Source organism: Plectropomus leopardus, chromosome 11 (assembly GCF_008729295.1).
Source record: "Plectropomus leopardus isolate mb chromosome 11, YSFRI_Pleo_2.0, whole genome shotgun sequence".
In the NCBI taxonomy this organism is placed as follows: Eukaryota; Metazoa; Chordata; class Actinopteri; order Perciformes; family Serranidae; genus Plectropomus; species Plectropomus leopardus.
In genome coordinates this window covers 28,866,331-28,884,506 of record NC_056473.1, presented here as the reverse complement: position 1 = coordinate 28,884,506, position 18,176 = coordinate 28,866,331, and the positions used below count along the sequence as shown (strand labels likewise).

General features: G+C 38.2%; 1 protein-coding gene across 1 annotated transcript in view; it reads right to left on the bottom strand.

The window, feature by feature from the left end:
* Positions 1-18,176, bottom strand: part of lrp5 (low density lipoprotein receptor-related protein 5) — a 74,642-nt gene that overhangs the window by 18,310 nt on the left and 38,156 nt on the right. The window contains exons 12-14 of the mRNA XM_042495472.1: positions 2,595-2,811; positions 2,327-2,480; positions 633-768 (exon numbers count right to left, since the gene is read on the bottom strand). Of these exons, the coding sequence (XP_042351406.1) occupies positions 633-768; positions 2,327-2,480; positions 2,595-2,811 (507 nt within the window). The remainder of the gene's footprint in view (positions 1-632; positions 769-2,326; positions 2,481-2,594; positions 2,812-18,176) is intronic.

The following is an 18,176-nucleotide window of genomic DNA, read 5'->3' as shown; positions in this document are numbered from 1 at the left end:
ATTCTGACTGAATCATGTTACATGCTTTTCATAGAAATACACATATAGAACCCGACTCATCAGTTTTCTCGTGATGACTTCAGATTCATTTCACAAGCTATATGCCCCTCTGAAAACTGAGCAAACTGGTTTGATTTCTTTCATAAACATGGAGAAGAAAGGCGATGTCCAATTTAGCAAGAAATGTCCAACAAATTGCAAGAAATCAGTAAAAGGGGACAATAAAATTACCTAAAAACTACTTTAAAATTACAGAATTATTAGAAAATGATCAAAAAAAATGTTAACCAAGAAAACTGTTTTTATAATTATTTTCTATTTAAAATTTTGTTACAAAAAATATAATAAAATTAGTATGTTTTAAAAGTAAATTCCAGCACTTTTTTGTTGATTTGATGTGTTTTTGTGCTTATTTTCAGGAAATTTTCTTGTAACTTTTTAACCAAATTTTTTTGCTTATTTTTGGACCATGTCTTGTTAAGTTGCTCATTGGTTTATCCCCATATTTGAAGAGAAATCAAAATAATTAGCTCAGGTTTTAAAGGGTAATTTAGAGTTTCATAAATCAAACTGTTTCTGACACAACATAAAATCCTACTCAGGCTCCAGTACATCTCCACAGAGCAGCCCACCTTGGCCTGTATGTCTGTCCAGTAGATTCTCCTTTCAGAGACGTCAAAGTCCAGAGCAGAGGCCTCTTTGACTCCCGTCAGAGGGATGGCCACATCGTTGCTGTTGGTACCCAAAGAAATACTCCTGATGTTATCCCTGTGGAAAAAGATAGCATTTTGCAAATTTAATGCCAGTTAGGACCTCACCAAAACAAATCCATTCAGTTATTATATGCATTCATGGCTGTTCAGAGTCATAAAAAGGAAGGACATTAGTCAAAAGTTGAGACGGTGAAGTCCAAACTTGATCAGTTTTGAGAGTCGAAATGGCCGCGACACCGGCTCAAAACAATGAGACAATGATTTAAAGAAACAAAACCACTTTTGACTTACTGGTGTTAAAAGTTAGCTATAATAACACAATGTAACACAGTGTCTACACAGAGGGAGGAGTGTGAGCAGAGCAGCGGCGGCAGCTTCAGTCTGTCATCTGTGTCTACACAGGATGTGTTCAGGCACTGTATCGAGTGTAGGTTACACTGAGTTTGGCTCAGCACACAATCACTGTAGTTATTTGTTTAAAACCTGAGTAAATAGACTTTGAGAGCCCGATCCTACACACAGCGCAAATTGGTGCACAGCTGTCATTGCTGGTTTAAGACCAACGCAGGTGTCATTTTCATAGCTAGCACCCACTTGTGCCCATCTGAGCGCCCATGGGCATGTAGGTATTAAAAAGAGGTGTGGTCAGGTGCATTGTTGACAGATTGTTACTTTGAGGCAGCAGAAAGCGTTGGTTTCATTCACCAACAAAAACCTGTGCTGAACTCATTACCACAGTATTTTCCTGATATTTAAATAATAATAATAATAATAATTAAAAAAAAAATAAAATATAATAATAATAATAAGATAATAATAATAATAATAATAATAAGAATACAATTTTGTTATATTGCACCTTTCATGCAAAATACAGCACAAAGTGCTTTACAATAAAAACAGGCCTGCATGGCAATTCAGCATAAAAGGACATTATAAGTGCTTTAAGTATAAGCAATAAGGAATAAAATAAGTAATAAAATCATAAAATCTATTAAAGTAAAACATTTTAAAAGAACTGCAGCAATCTGAAGTGTAAAAATTAAGTTTTAGAAAGTCAGAACTAGTTAAAGGCTACAGTGAACAGATGCATTTTTAGCTTTATTTTAAAAATATTTAGTGAGCTGGCTTCTCTGATATCTATAGGTAGAGTGTTACATACTGTAGCTTTAAGGTGTAATTGACAAAGGCTGCAACCCCGATTTATACTGAGCTTAGGATATGTCTTGAATGCACCCTGGTGTAAATACAGCAGAAGATTAGTATTGTAAATCTCATACCGTCTGCCCAAGAGAGTTTAGTGGTAAACGGAGGTCACACTAAATACTTGCACCTTTAGCCTGTTGAAGTTGTTCAATTCTGAAATATTTGCATTTTTATTATTGTATATACATATTTCCTGCATGTTCTAGTTGCATTTTAGCAAAGAGAAGTTAATAAGTATGATCATTATAACCTAAAAATAACAAAGTTTAAGTTGGCCTTAGATTTTTGCACAGTGCTGTTTATGGGTTACATGAATAGAAAATGTACTTGTAGCCGGTGAACAGTAACATGAGCACAATAAGCAGGTTGTTTTAGCTCTATCCCAGGTTGACAGGCAGGTGACGTACCTGTTGGTGAAGAGCAGGAAGGCCTCAGGCACCACACAAGTCTGCAGGTCTGAGAGGAGCTCCATCCCCATGGGACAGGCACAGCTGACAGCCTGCCGACACCAGAAACACAGATGGCTGCATCCGCCGTTATCCACCGCGCAGCCGTTTGTACCTGGACACAGATTGAAGGAGGGAACATGTTTTTCACGCAGCATTTTACATCTTGTTCTTATTTTCAGCTCAGCATGTTTTACAGCTGTTAAAGCTGGAAACCTGTCCTCCTTACCGTTCGTCTCGGTGACTTTGGTGGCCTTCAGCCCCATTAAATCCGGAAGCTGATCGATGATGATCTCTCGTACAGCCGTGGCTTTGTGGACTCGCTCAATGCTGCGTCTCTGCCAGTCAGTCCAGTAGATGTAATCACCCAGCAGAGTAAAACCAAAGATATGTGGCAGCTTGTCCTCCAGTAGAGTCTGTCTGTTACTGCCGTCCACGTTGATCACCTGAGGCAAGAACAGAGAGAAGACAAACTTTCAGAGCACTTCCAAAACAGAAATGAAACTAGAGTTTTCACAGCCTTACGGTCAAATATAAAACTTCTACAGCATCACACTTTAGAAACTGAGAAGTTGATCTGATTGCCTTGAATAAGGTACGTTAAAATAGCAAAGTTATTTTTTTGAAACTTTTTATATAATTGTTATGTTTAGTTAAAAATGACAAGTTTTATTAAATCAGTCTCTCAAAATGTTAGCACATTCAGTGAACCACTTAATTGGTGTGTATATTTTCTATATTGTTCTTTTTGCTCTTTTAATCTTGTACATTCATTGCTTTGATAGATCTTTGCTGCTGTAACAATGCAAATGTCCCCGTTGTGTGGACTAATAAAGTATTATCTCATATCATCTCATCTTATCTAACCAAGTATACTGTGTTATGTATCTGTATTCTGCTAGTTGCAAACTAGTCAATCATATTTGTATATTCTTAAACATGTTAAGAAAACAGAACTCACAGATCTCCTAACTTTATCACTGATAAAATGTGGATCTGAAAACATGAAAAATACTTGCATTTGATATTGTGACTTTGTTTTCTGTATTGGTGTGTTCTTTGTTTTGTGTGTGAGTGTGTGTTTATTCAGATTGATCTGCTCTTGTTTTTTAATTCTTGATTAGATCAAGGTGTGTATGGTAAATAACAGGGCAGAAATAGGGCATATGCATGTTAAAAATTTAAAAGTTATTTTTATAAAATTGAAAAAAGAGGGTAGGACATGAAATACTTATGTTTGTTTACTGAATATGTTCAATGGGTTTTATGGTCCTGTTTGTCTTACTTATACTTTATTTTATTCACCTATTTTATTTGGCATGTAGTAATAAAGATCTAAGTAACTAACTAAATCCTCATTGTGATGATCAAGTTACGCCCCACTGACTTAGTTTACTGAAGTTGCTAAAACTTGCAAACAACGAGGTATTTCTACTTGTCATTTTTAGGTTGCAACAACTTCACAAAATGAAGTTCATACAGCTACATTTCAAGAAAACGTAACGCAGATAAAGAGCAAACATAAATTGAGATTAACGGTTATATTTACTAATCAGATTTTACAGTGTGGTGAAAATAACAACTAAAGCTTTAAAAGATAAAAAACGTCCTCTAATGTCCCAAAGACTTGACTCAAGTGTCCTTGAGCAATTCACCAAGTCTACCAGCTCCATGGTTGCTATTCTGTAGCTGACCCTGACCTTTGACCTCTCATAGGAGGGGTCCATTTCCATCCAGGGAGAAACAGAAGAGCACATAGGATACAGAGGTTGTGGGTAAAGAAGCTGGAGAAAAGGTGGAAAGGGAAGAGAAGAGCTGGAGGAAACAGGATGGAGGGAGAAACTGACTGCTAAGGCAAAAGGCAAAAATTGTGAATGTCCACAGGAAGTTCTTCATACAAAAATAACTGACAACAGGACAAAATTATGGAAACACCAGCTGAAAGGTGATTTTCAGCATGAAGGGGAATTCCAACCATTTTTAACATTAACATATTTCTTTGTCTTCCAGCAGAGCGCTCAGTACAGCACTTTTGATGTCCAGCGGAAAGTTGGACCTGACAGGCTGATCTGCGTCAGGTCACAGGGAGCACACAGTGGAAGGTGGCCCAGTGAAATCCTACTGTAAAACTATAAAACTCTGGCCTTCGGTCTGTCTGCGTCCATTTTTCTCTTTGATGGGTTATCTAATCAATCTGAAATTGCAAATGGGCATTGAGAATTGCCATAGGTAGAGACAGAAAAAGCCCTTTGTCTCATTCACCCACTGCCCGTGCCCGATTTGTATAAAAATACTTAAATAACGTCGACTTGCTTCTTCCTCTACCTGTGTAGTCAATGACTGGCAGCGCATCTCTGACATTGCAACCCACATTGTGGTTGAAGGTGGAATTGCAGCTTGAACAAAAGAAATAAAGCGCTATTTTTTCATTCTTTAAAACCTATGTTGTTACAAAGCAGATTTTTTTTCAGCCTGTTTATTTGCATTTCTGGCAAAGTATGCACCAATATATCGGTCTGTTGTCTGCAAAAAGTTCCCCTGAGGTTTGCACGCAGTTGTGGTGCACTTATCCCAGGGTATGGACTAGTGTGAATGAAAACTGAGAGCAAAGACCTGAACTTGATTATTTGGAAGCATACTGCGTTTGTTTTAATGTCTCAAGTCCCGATGGAAAGTCAGGAGGACCAAGAGGCTGCCAGCATTTACAGAGCTTAATCCACTGTAACATAATCTGACATAAAAATCAGACAAAACACAAGAAAACAATTTCTTCCCTTTGACAACACAGACATGTTGTTTAAATAAAACAGCGCAAATCAGCTAAACACAAGCAAATTTAGGAATTCACTAATTTCACAACACATCTGTGGCATGAAGGCATTTCTGCAGATACAGGAAACAGCTGTGGAAATAACACAAGAGAAGTTCCCAGCAAAAAAACAAAAAAGTCTACTGAATAGAGCTAAAATAATCAGCTAATTATTCAATTAGTTGACTGACAGAAAATTAATTGGCAATGATATTGATAATTAATGGATTACTCAATTATCTATCAACTGCTACTTATGTGCTGCCAAACTACAGATAAAAACTCGGGTTAACAGCTGACGCTGCTCCGGTGCGGGTGTTTTGCAGGCTAGTGAAACATTCTGGTGCCAACAATTTACGGTTGTTACCAATTGATCAGCACTAATACAGCATTAGCAAATAACTGCAACCACAGCTGTAAAACAGTTATCTAATACCTTCATCAAATAGCTCATCATATCATTCTGCTCTCCTCTAAATTGTATTCAAGTACTTTTAAAGGACTGTAACACCCGCCAACATAATAACAGCCCACAAACGTAATACAAATCTGCAGCTTTTAATGTAATAATCCCACACATGTTATAAATTTCCCAAAAACATAACAGCAGTTGCCTACTAAAAACGAAATACAAATTTTACTAAATGTAATAGCTATTACATTTGCAGGAAATTACGTATTACGCTTGTAGTAGGAAACTACTATTACGTTTGTGAAATTATTACATTAAAAGAGATACGTTTTATTTCTGTGGTTTATTACATTCGTGGGCTGTTATTACCTCGGTGTGTGTTACAAGGACCAAGTTAAAAAAATATGTTTGATTTTCAAAGTATGCCAAGACTTAAATTTCTAAGCGTCGAATTCAAGCACTTCAAGCACCTCAAGCACCTTGTACAAACCCTGATTAAGGGTCACAATGCGAACAGTGGAGCAGACTGTAATCACAGTTTTGGCAGGGCCCTGGATTCAGCAAACACATGAAAGAAAATCAATAACAGTTCTTAACTGGTGTCTGCTCCACACGCACTCACTTCACTCACATTCCTCACTACTTATCCTTTCTTAGAGGACGCTCTAATAACAACTGATTGCAGATCAAAGTGCAGAATAAAAGCAGGACGGGATGAAAGCTGCTCCGAGTCAAAGGTCCATAAAAATGTAATTTCGAGATTCTTGTTAAATCATCATTAAAACTGTCAGGAACAGATGGACAGATAACATTTTGTCCACCACAAATGTCCGAAATTATTACACGCCACACCGATACACACGTTAATTAAAAGTCATAATTTCTCACAACCTGTCTGTTCTGCATATGTCTGTGTGTGTGTGTGTGTGTGTGTGTGTGTGTGTGTGTGTAAGAGAGCATATCAGTCACAAGGCATCTATTACTAGACTGTTGAAATCCGATACAGGCATCTCTGCCAACAAACCCCCCGCTGTGTGTGTGTGCGTGTGGTTGTGTGTGCGCATGTTTCTACCAGCAGAAAGTGAGAGCTGCAATTGACAAGGCTGCAATTAGAACTTGTGTCCAGCCCTCCTCCTCACCGCCTGTGCTATTACTGGACTGGCGTCGACTGAAATAGACACACGCTTTTATTTTAGACACACTCCAGTCATCTGCAGCCTGCATGTGTGTGTGTGTGTGTGTGTGTGTGTCTGTCACGCGCTGCCTGAAATTCTTCAGCGTGCCATGCCAGAGATTTCACAAATGGGAGGAATCCTGTTGGACAGTTTGTGACAATGCTTGGAAATAGTGCAGCACATTGTACAGCAGATAAAAGGACTTGTTGGTTTCATGAGCCAAGATTAAGATGCTAACCTTTCAAAGTAAGAGAAACCGATTCCCACACATGGCGAAATCACATAAAGTGTAACTGCTATCTGTGTGTTTATTTTTCTTGCTGTGGTCCAGGTCACACAGTGTGAGTACTGGATGGTATGAGGCCATGTTCAGGCTTTGGCAGCAACGCAACATCATCCAGTAACCCACTGTTTGCCAAACAAATGCACACACACACACACACACACACACACACACACACATATATTTCCATAAGATTACATTAACATTAGTGCTGATCCTCTGGTTTTTATTATTCTGTCTTTCTAAATTCTGACGTTTTTGTTGGTCAGTGAACACAGCGCAGGTGAAACTTGTTATACATTTTTTTTTCCTCAGCAGTTTTAGGAGTTTGAGTCATGGGGTGGATAATTGATCCATTGACCAGTCAGAGTTGATCACATCAATGAATTTATACTGCCTGGACTATCACGCCATTCTGACACCTTGCCGTTCTGTACATAACGTCCCAGAAATCTTTCAACGTGTTTTCCAACTTGCAATTGCTTTCATTAAAGTTTCCATAATTTCTTAATCTTCCACTGTGGTCCCAAGTTCCAGACAAAAACACTCTTCACTTGTGAAATCAAAGGAAACCACAACTTTGAGGGTTTTTCTTCACAGATGTTCGGTTTTAAACAACTACCAATGATGTCATTTAATAAACAGAATGTTTTCTGATTTTCATTTTTATTCTCAGTTTTCTTTGTTTTGTTTTGTCTTGTTGAGTTTTTGATATTTGACAGAAAGGCTGGGTTTTTTGTGTACAACTACATGTCTAATACTTTTTATCACACATAAACCAATGCCAAAACTGCTCTGTTATGGATTTTTAGATAAAAAATCTTTCGTACAGTGAAATGTGTTTATTTGTTATGCATTTCATCAGTTTCATGTTTAACACATATAAAGCAAAACTCTCCATAAATTACATAGTTATTTATACCTAAATTAGAACAATACATTTCGTAAAGCAAAGAAATACTGGCATTGGCATTTTGCTGATTATCCGTATAAGGCGATTTATTTTAATAATCGCCTATGAAATTAATTAATTAAAAGTGCAAAGGAAGTGTCAGCATGGGAGAGACTTTTACTTTGTAAAATCTGAGGGAGCAATTTTTATTGATCTTTATTTAAAATTTCACTAGAATTTATGAAAAAGTAGCTGGGAACATGCTGTATTTGATGTTGAAAGTTTTGATTAAGCATTTGCTAAAGGCATTAAAAAAAGTTTTGAGTTGGAGTCCATCAAATGAAATGTACGATAATACTGAATTATAGTCTAGCCTTAATTAAAAAAAACTTTTTAGAATAAGAAAACAGTTCCAATTATGTATTAATAAAAAAAACAAAACACTGTGATAGTTGACAAAGTAATGCTAAAAAAAAAAGAAAACACACATGCTCACATATAGAAAAGAAATTCTCGACTGGGGGTTAAATCTTCTGAGGAATCTACCACAGAAACCATTTTAGTCTTCAAACCAAAGCAAAACACAACTCCACAAACTCTGATGTACTTCCACAGAAAGCAAAGGGTAGCGCCTGTAAAGACAGATGAGTTTGAAACGAGCTGGAATAACTCTAGTGATGATCAGTTTCACTTCTTTAACATTTGCTCAAACATACCAAAGATTGTGATTTAATTTTGACATCGTGTATAAACTCTGAACTCATGTGTTGCTATGAAAAGCAGAACTCGAATGAGTGTGGTTGCTGTGATGAGGAGCAGAGTATCCAGCTATCTGTTTAGTGAATACTCATTTAAATATCCATTCACAGGGTGGGGGTGAGCAAACAGAAAAAATAAACTATTCACTTTGATGGGCCTCTGATCCAAGGGAGGTTCCTGACCCCTCCACAAAAAACCTATTCATTTATCACTGTGACACAATTAGACATGGCCATCCCAGTGAAAAGATGGCAGAGGGACTCCCTTTCTCTGCCCTCTCCTCCTCTCTTGCTTGCTCTTTCTCTGCGCTGGCTTTTTCAGGAAGAATTATGCACTGGGAGCGTGATTTTTTTCCCCCGTCTTTTTTCATTTTGGGTGTGAGAACGTCTCATTTCTTGATGGACACGGGGGAAAAAAGGGACAAAAAGACAGAATGAGAGCAAACAGAAAAGTAACAAAGGTCTGATCGGACACGCAGGGAGAAGTCAGACCGTCGCAGGACAGTTCACATACGCTCACACGCACACGGATATTCTCTGATAAACGTAATGAAACACACAGGATGAATGGGACCCTGTGGATAACAGGAGGGCGCACAGTGTTTCACCCAGAAACCCAAAGCCTGACACCGACCAGAGTTTCACTGATGCCTCTGATTGCTTACTGTGCGTCCATATGCAAAACTCCAATCTGCCTCAACTCATTCACTATTATTTCCTTTCTAAAGCATCACCTGACTCCAGGAGTAAACTACACATAGCACCGCATGGCTGTATGCCTCCACACACCACTGAAGTTGCATTTACAGTTTACATCCATGTCTGTATAAACACGGATGCTTCACGCACACATGATCTATACAGTCAGCACAGTTTCAGGATGGTTCTTGAGTTACGGCCAAAAACATGTTGTATGAGGTCACCTTGACTTTGACCTTTGACCTTCAACCACCAGATTCTCAGCAACTCTCTTATCAGTTCATTCTTAAGTCCAAGTGGACATCTGTGCCAAATTTAAGGAAACTCCCTCAAGGCTATCTTCAGATGTTGCATTCACGAAAATGAAACAGATGCAAGGTCACAGTGATCTTGACCTTTGAACACCAAATTCAGCTACTTGTTGAGTCCAAATGAATGTTTGTGCCAAATTTGAATGAATTCCCTTAAGGTGTTGTTGAGATATCGCATTCTCAAGAATGAAACAGACAATGTCACAGTATCCTTGAACTTATGACCACCAAAATCTAATCAGTTCATCCTGGAGTCCTGGAAGACGTTTGTGCTAATTTTTAAGAAATTCCCTCAAGGCGTTCTTGAGCTATTGCGTTCACAGAAAAGGGCAGGACGTACATAGGTAAGGATGAACAACCTGAAAACATAATGCCCCCGACCTCAGCTGTCGCCCTCGTGAAAGCAAGATTATTTTTTTATTACCCGGTGATCTGACAACCACTATTTAAATTTTTTGAAAAGTTGTTTAATATATGAAATGTGAGAAAAATAGTTTTAAGAAAAAGATTGAAAATTTGAAAATCTCACGAGTCCAAGTTGATGTTTTCTCTAACCAACAGCCAAAAAGGTTTTTACTGTTAATGATACAAAGCATCACACCCTTACAAGATTCTGCTCCAATCACACTGCACCGAGACATTTATTGATCAGAAAATTTGTTCTCTTATTTTCACCTAAAGTCCAACTTTAAAGTAACGTTTTAAAGTTTTGAAACAAATTGTGTGTTTTAATATAATGGATATATAGTGAGGTTTTGAAGTGTGTGATGCCTCTCTGCTGTTAGTGACAATCTCTGTCATTCAGCTAAAAATGTGAAAATTTCAAGGAGAGCACAAAGCAGACAGCAGATTTTGGAGGACTTTGTGGATCACCAGACTCACAGAATGACATTAAGACAGATGAGCGCAACTACAAACTTACACAGCGATGTTAAGCTAGATTTATCCTCGCTGTAGTGTCCCCAGTGTGAGGTTCACACTCTGGAAAATGATGGTATCATCCTTTTGCGTCAAGTACGTGGGCTCTAAAAGTTGTCACAGCACCTCTGAATTTTTGTAGCTCGAATTTTGGCGTCGACTGCCTGAGCTCTGATTCTCAGTTTAACAGGAAAGACTGGCCGAACAGATTCACCTGTACAAACATGTCAGCAACTCTTCATTTGGAGACCACGAGGACAGTCAAATAGCATTAAATTCTTGGAGATAAAGCCCCATACAGAGGGGTTTTTTTGCTGCAGTGTGTGTAAGAACATAAGAGATCACTGTAAAATTTGGTATTTTATCAACAAGGCAAATGAAAACAGCACACGGATGTTTTTAATCCACTAACACTGATATTAATTAAACAGGAATCAAAACTATTTAACCCCTCAGCTGGTAATATATCAGTTATCTGACCCCGATCCCAAACTGTGCTGTTTGTGGTCAGAACACACACATTTATGACACACACCCATAAACACACACTGCTATCTGTTTCCTACATAAGCAAACAGAGACCGTAAAGAGTGTTTACTTATGTGTGTGGGTGTTTCATAATGGAGGAATTTTTCAGGAATGTGCAACCTGAGACTGACCAGCGTGTGACAGATGATACTCTAAAGTCACCCACAAAGAAAACTGATTGATAATAATAACAGTCATCACTGAGTTCCAGTTGCTTTTGGCTGCAAATGAATCTTTTTCTGTATTGGTAACCTTTACACGCTAATAACTGTAATGTCCAAGCTATTGCATCCTTAAAGTTTTAAGAATTTCCTGTTTATAAAACACACGAGCCTATTTGATGCTGTTTGTGTATGCGTCTTCCAAACAGAACTTTTCGTGGTTCCTGCTTTACGAGACACTTTATCTCACGTCATCTTTAAGGAGTGACTTAAAAGATTAAATCCACCTTTTTGAGTCAATAAATTACTTGCATAGTCACCTTAATACATTATGCATTGATTCTGGTCCTATTCTGTTGTGTCCATTGCAGCATAGGCTACTTCCTTTTTCAGTCCCTCCAGGATTTTTGTGGGATGTTTTTGTGATTGTAGTGGCCTGAAATGCTTGATTTCGTGACAGCTTTTCTAAAAAAAAAAAAAAAAAGTTGAGATGCAAATTATATTCTTAGGTGTTTTTTTATCCTAACAGCTTGTGTTTTTTAAAGTTACAATTACATTGGATCACATCATGAAATGATGCATTTTCAGAGCCAAAAGTAGCATAAAATAAAACAAAAATTTGAAAAAAATCTTTTTTTTTCTTTTCAAGTCAAAGCCACACAGGAAGATTTAGAAATAGCAATGCAGGCAGAGGTTGCTCAGCGCCGTTTAATTATATTTATGTGAAGTGGTGGTTTTCTACCTCAAAGTTATTGTGAATAAGCAGTTATGATTTAGATATGGTCTAGAGCATAAACTGTATAAATAATAACGGTTTACTGCCACTAGCTGACAAAGTTGGACATACACGGATCAATAAATCAATTCTTCTCTGGTGTTTGTATTCTGGGACAAGGACAGTCATCCACTTAACTGTACATGTAAACATACAAAGTGATACTGCAATGCTTAAACGGTCCCTGCTGGGGGTCAACAGATTAGTGGCCTCGCCGATTATTGTGGCCGATATTTGGCATTTTGCAGATTATCTATACCAGCGTTTTATTTTAATGATTGTCGATAAAATTAATGAATTAAAAAGTGCAAAGAAAATGTCAGCATGGGAGGAAACTTTAACTTTTAAAAACCTCAGGGAGTTATTTTAATTTATCATTTCATATTTCATTTTTTAGTTCACTTTATTGAAAAATTGCAGTATATGATGTTGAACCTTTCAGTTTTGATCAAAAAATGCTAAAGGCATTTAGACAAAGTTTTGTGTTGGAGTTTGTTATATTCCAAATCCTACATACTGAGTCAAAGATTTATTTTTATTTTAAATATTAATGCATATCGGTTTTCAAATATTGGTTATCGGTCTCATTAACTACTGCTAATTGGTATTGGCCTTAAAAAAACAACATTAGTCACCCCCTCGTCCCTGTGACTTATAATGTCCTTCACATGTACCCTTTGTAGGGTTTTTCATTAAAAATCGTCAGGCACCGACCTGACTGGCTCCAACGGCAACCTTAAGTCAAATCGTGACAACTTGACCTCTATTGTGTGTCTCATCCACTCGAGACACAACAGAAATAAACACACACAGCTGTGGGCTAGTAGCTGCTATTGCTTGCTCACCACAACACTGCTTACATCAGACCACAATATTACCATTCTAATAGGAGACATAAGATCAGCCACAACACACACACACACACACACACAGACAGATGTGGGCCAGAGGCTGAGCTCCCAGAGGAAATGAGACATGCAGCTACTGTCACTTTGTGGTAACAGGGATGGAGGAGAGCGTACAGCAGGGAGACAGAGTGAGGGAAACAGGATGGAAGAAAGAGGGAGGAGAGAGAGCTGGCAGGACACTGTGGAAACTCTGAGCAACAACAGGTGTTTCTGTTATTTCTCTAACCTGAGAGCACAGCACACCGAAGGTTCACTCTAACCCTCTGATGATTCTGGTATTTCTTAAAGGACACACATGATTATAATTCAGCGGTGTGTCTGATTCTACGCTGCTTTATGTAAGATAAAGTCTTCAGGAGGTAGAAACTGTCTGCAAGAATTTCATCATATAGGGCACTCCAATAAAGTACACTATCTGTCAGTGTGTTTACATGGTGTTAGAAAAAGGCGAATTATTGCATCAGTCTGACTAAAACTCTTTTATTTACATATATACATGGTAGTCCTACTGAAATCGTACTACATCGAATTTCTTGAAACTCAGACTATCACAACCAAATAATGTGATTGGAAGTCGATTTACTCCATCATGTAAACACTTCAGTTGGACTATGACTGGATAAGGCGTTTTGCGGTTGCTCCTAGTCGCCGCACTGATAGGGACCATTCCTTATTTATGAAGGAGAAGGGGTACTGCAAAACTGGCTTAGGTAAGGGACATACAACTTTAAATGGTAGTATTTTGTATTTATTTTAAATTAAAAAAATGACATCCCAGCCTCCTCCTTTGATAAATAAAGCACAGTCCCACAACACCGGCACTGAAGAAACAATGTACTTCAGTATACAAAACATATTTTAGCCACCTAAAAACGTCATTATCTGTTTAAGTTTACACTATATTTGAATATTTGCTCCTTTTTACTTCAGACAACAGCTGATGGAGGTGGCAATAAATCAGCAACTCAACTGTTCAGTGGAGTAACATGAATGTTTTTTTTTAATGGAGTCTGGTGTTTTTGACTTAACGTCTTCAAATTCCCATCAGTAAGAGCTGTCTTACTGCAAGGTTAAGTGGTGAAAATATTCTAAAAATAGCATACACACTCTGCTGGATATTGACTTTTTTAGGTGGCTTAAAACTAATCAATGAAGGCAAAGTTTGCTCAGCGCCGTTTGATTTTATGTGCCTACGTGATGCAGCAGTTTTCTACCCCGAAGTTATTGTTAATAAACAGTTGTGATTGTGATTCGGCCAATAGCAACAAGCTGAAGGGGGACATATCACCACTATCCGCGACAGAGTTGGACATCTGTCAATGAATCTTCTCCCCTGGTGCTTGTATACTGGGACAAGGACAGTAATCCAGTTAAATGGCCTAATCGAGCTATAACCGTAGCTCAGCTTTATCTGTGCATGTAAACATATTTAGTGACTCACCTCTGCGTTAATGGTGTTAACTATGTTTCTGCCTGTTATGTAAGAAGATGCAGCCCCCACCAGCAACACACCCCTGTAAACCTCTTTGAGATTGCCTGTAATAATAGACAGTATAAACAACCATGACTGAACTTGATCTGACTTGCCAATGAATTTCACCCGATCAGTGTCTGTTGTGTTTAGCAGTAACATCTAACCTGCCTCCCCGCCCAGAGGAAAGCTGCACACTGACACTTCACTGTCCATTTCACGTAAACCCTGCAGAGCTTGTCAGATGTTAAATCGCTTTACTAATTAACACTTTAGAACCTGGATCGACATCAGTTTTGTTGTGCTGCATTCAGACGCCTTTCACAAGCATTTAAAACCTATGGAACCTGAGAAAATAGGTTTGATTTCTATTGAAAACATGGGAAAAAAGGCAATGAGATATCCAGAAAATTAAAAAAAAAAAAAACAGTTGACAAGAAAATGACTGTGGGAGATTATCAGATATTGTCCAAAAAAGGATACATATATTATTATATATCTAAGTTATGTTACTGATAAACACATATATTTTAAATTTTATTTTATTTTTCACACTTTTGTTTTGCTTGCTAATTTTTGGGGCAATTATTATTAAGTTGTCCATTGCCTTCTTATCATGTTTCTGGAAGAAATCAAGCACAATTTGCTGTATATATATCTGCTATTTATGGATTTAAAACAATGTTTTTTATAGTTCAGTTACTGTTTTACAAATGAAAGAAGTGAAAGATAGTTTTTCAGTTTTTACTGAATATTTGAAGGCTAACTACATTAAAATTGACATAAAAAAAACTAGTTTGTTCTAAAAATGATTATTAAAATATTCTCAGTATTTTTGTCATATTGTCGAAAATATTGTTAAATACCCTGAAATATTGTGATATTGTTTTATAGCCACATTGCAAAGCCGTACTTCCAAGTGGCTCTAAAGCGTGACCTCTGTGTAAAAAGAGCTAGAGACAACCCTGGCAAAACCCAAAAACTCACTAATTTCAATATAATCCACATTTCACATAGAGTGAACTATGCAGGGCTGGTATAAGTTTCATATATTCCTTCAGGTGGTTGGTCAAAGCAGTGAACAGACAACTTAGTTTTCCTGCTGCCTGTCAGGGAGATGGAGCTTCTATGTGTGTGTTTGCCTGCTCCATTATCACCACTGCCAGTGTTTTAAAGAGAAGCGCCACCGTTTCACAAAGCCGTCTCAAATCGTCTTTCACGGCCCTCACAGGGGATAAAGCATCAGGGCAGCACAGAGCCACTAAGAGGCCAACGTCCACACAAAACTTCATTTCAATCTTTTATCTAATTGATCCATTCAGCTATGCTCCATTTGCCAGGCAGCTATAGAGCAGAGCTGATCCAAAGCACTGATCTGCACCGCTGTTTCAGGAAAAGCAAGGAAAGAGAAAAAAGTCAGGTTTGTTGTGTCAACATCCAGATGATACATTAAGAGAATAAGTGAAGATTTATCCTTCACGCCTTTCTCTAATTCTAATGTTACTCTGCACACCACGTGTCCTGATGCAGTTACTCATACTGTCATGCAGTATACACTGTATTTTTAGTCCATACAGTCCAACTTCAGAATAGCCTGTCATGTTAAAACCTGACCTCCTGGCTTACTGTCCTCTACATGTTCTGTTTTTGTTGCTCGATTCTGTAACTGTGTCCCACTACAGCAAACCCCTTAACACCTGGATTGACATAATTTTTCTTTTGCTGCATTCAGACGCCTTTTTACAAGCATTAAAACCTCTGAAACCCGGGAAAAATGGGTTAATTTCTATCAAAAACATGGGGAAAGACAAAATGAGCAACTTGGCAAGACATGTACTACAAAGTGCAACATTTAAGAAAAAGGTGAGAAGGAAATGATCTGAAAATTAGCTGAAGGGGGATTATTAGATAAAAAATGTCCAGAAAATTATAATTCTCTTAATTATACATATACACTCAAATCTATATTCCAAGTTTTTAAAAAAGGAGGAAAAAAGAACATTTCTGGCACTATAGGTTATTTTCTCGTTATTGGGTTTTTTTGTGTGCTTATTTTGAGGTTATTTTTTGGAACATCTCACTCATTTCTAGCAAATTTTTGGGCCATTTCTTATTTAGTTGCTTATCGCCCTCTTGCCATGTTTTAGAAAGCATCAAGCCAGTTTACTCAGGTTTCAAAGGGTTAAAGCTGAGCTCAAGGTGATGTTTCCTAATGGCAACAAAGAAGCTCTACAACTTATAATACCATCTTTATTTTATTTTCTAATTCTTGAACAAATCTGATCTATATGTGCTTAGTAAACCCACCCAGGTTTGAACCCGGAGCTGCTTCCTGTGAGGCTGCAGTGCTAACTGCTGTTACATCCATCTTCACCTGATGCTCATTTTCTAGATAAAAGATGGGCAATTTTGTGGGGTTGTCTCTGCTGCTCCTGTTTGACCAGCAGGGACAACCATCGTAACAACCAGCCTCCTGGCGTCCGTCCAGCTTCTCTGCATTGAATTTGTCAGGCAGTTTCATGTTGAGTTTCATGGACTATGAGGGTGGCGGTCTCCCTGATCTTTAGCTGTAGAAGAACTTGGAGCGTGTCCACCTGGTTGAGGAGCTCGTCCTCACCCTGAGCTTTCTATCAGCAGCTGCTGCTGAATAAATGAGCTTTTTTTTAAAAACCCAAAACTTCCTGCTCGGCTTCAGGATCTGATGAGACTGAGAGGCATTTTCCTGGCACAAAACCTCTCTCTGAACCATGACAGTCTCACACTTTTCCTCTGTGAGTCGACAGTTCAGAAACTCATTCTCACCGTTACGGAGCTTGTGTTTCAGGTGGAATATTTTGTCAAACTCTCCTCTGAGTTTTTCTACCAGCTCTTTGTGAATGAGTCTTTTCTGCTCTATGTCTGAGGCCCTCAGCTGCTCCTGTACTTGCAGAGATTTATCCTCTAGAAAGGTATTCACTGTTCTCCTGATGTTCTTATTGAAGGGTGTCATATCTTTGCCTCATTTTTGCCTCCATCTTCGCCTTCACTGTGCTGTAGTTTCCCGTAAAGGTTTCGAGTTCTGTGGCAAATTCTTGAACTGTGTCTTCTCAGATCCTCTTTTCAAGCGCCATGGTTTCTTTGTAATCATCAATCAGTTTCCGCCTAATTTTCTCGCTTCAAGGCATGTTATTGCTTTTTCTCTGTGCAACACACTTCGTCCAAGAACTGGACTTTAAGTTTCAGGGTCTCAGCTTCACTCTTGCGTAAGCAGATTTTCCCACACTTTCATTTATTTGTTGCAGGCCCCCACAATGTAAACATCTGCTGCCACAAATAGATTTGCCTTTTTTGAAGCTGAACTATTCATTTGGAACATTGTTGAAATATAAATACTGTGTGGTTATTTACTGCACCGCCTTCTCTATGTGCAGAGCGCACTGTTGTCACAGACGGAGCAGCAGAACACCAGGCGCACTGAGAGTGAAACTTGATTGTGCTGGGTTTGCATTCACTCACCCTGCAACCTGCTTCTCCTTTCATCCATCGATCTGATCAACTTGGATCAATTATCCACGCCACGACCCGATAAAAATAATGCATGATGAGTTTTGCCTGTGCTGCAAAAGCATCCACATTAAGAGAGAGGCAAGAATAAAAAAGGAGGTAAGTTTGCTGACATCCTAAACCATCTCCATTGTTACATTATGATGCATTCAAGCACTAAATAGTAAA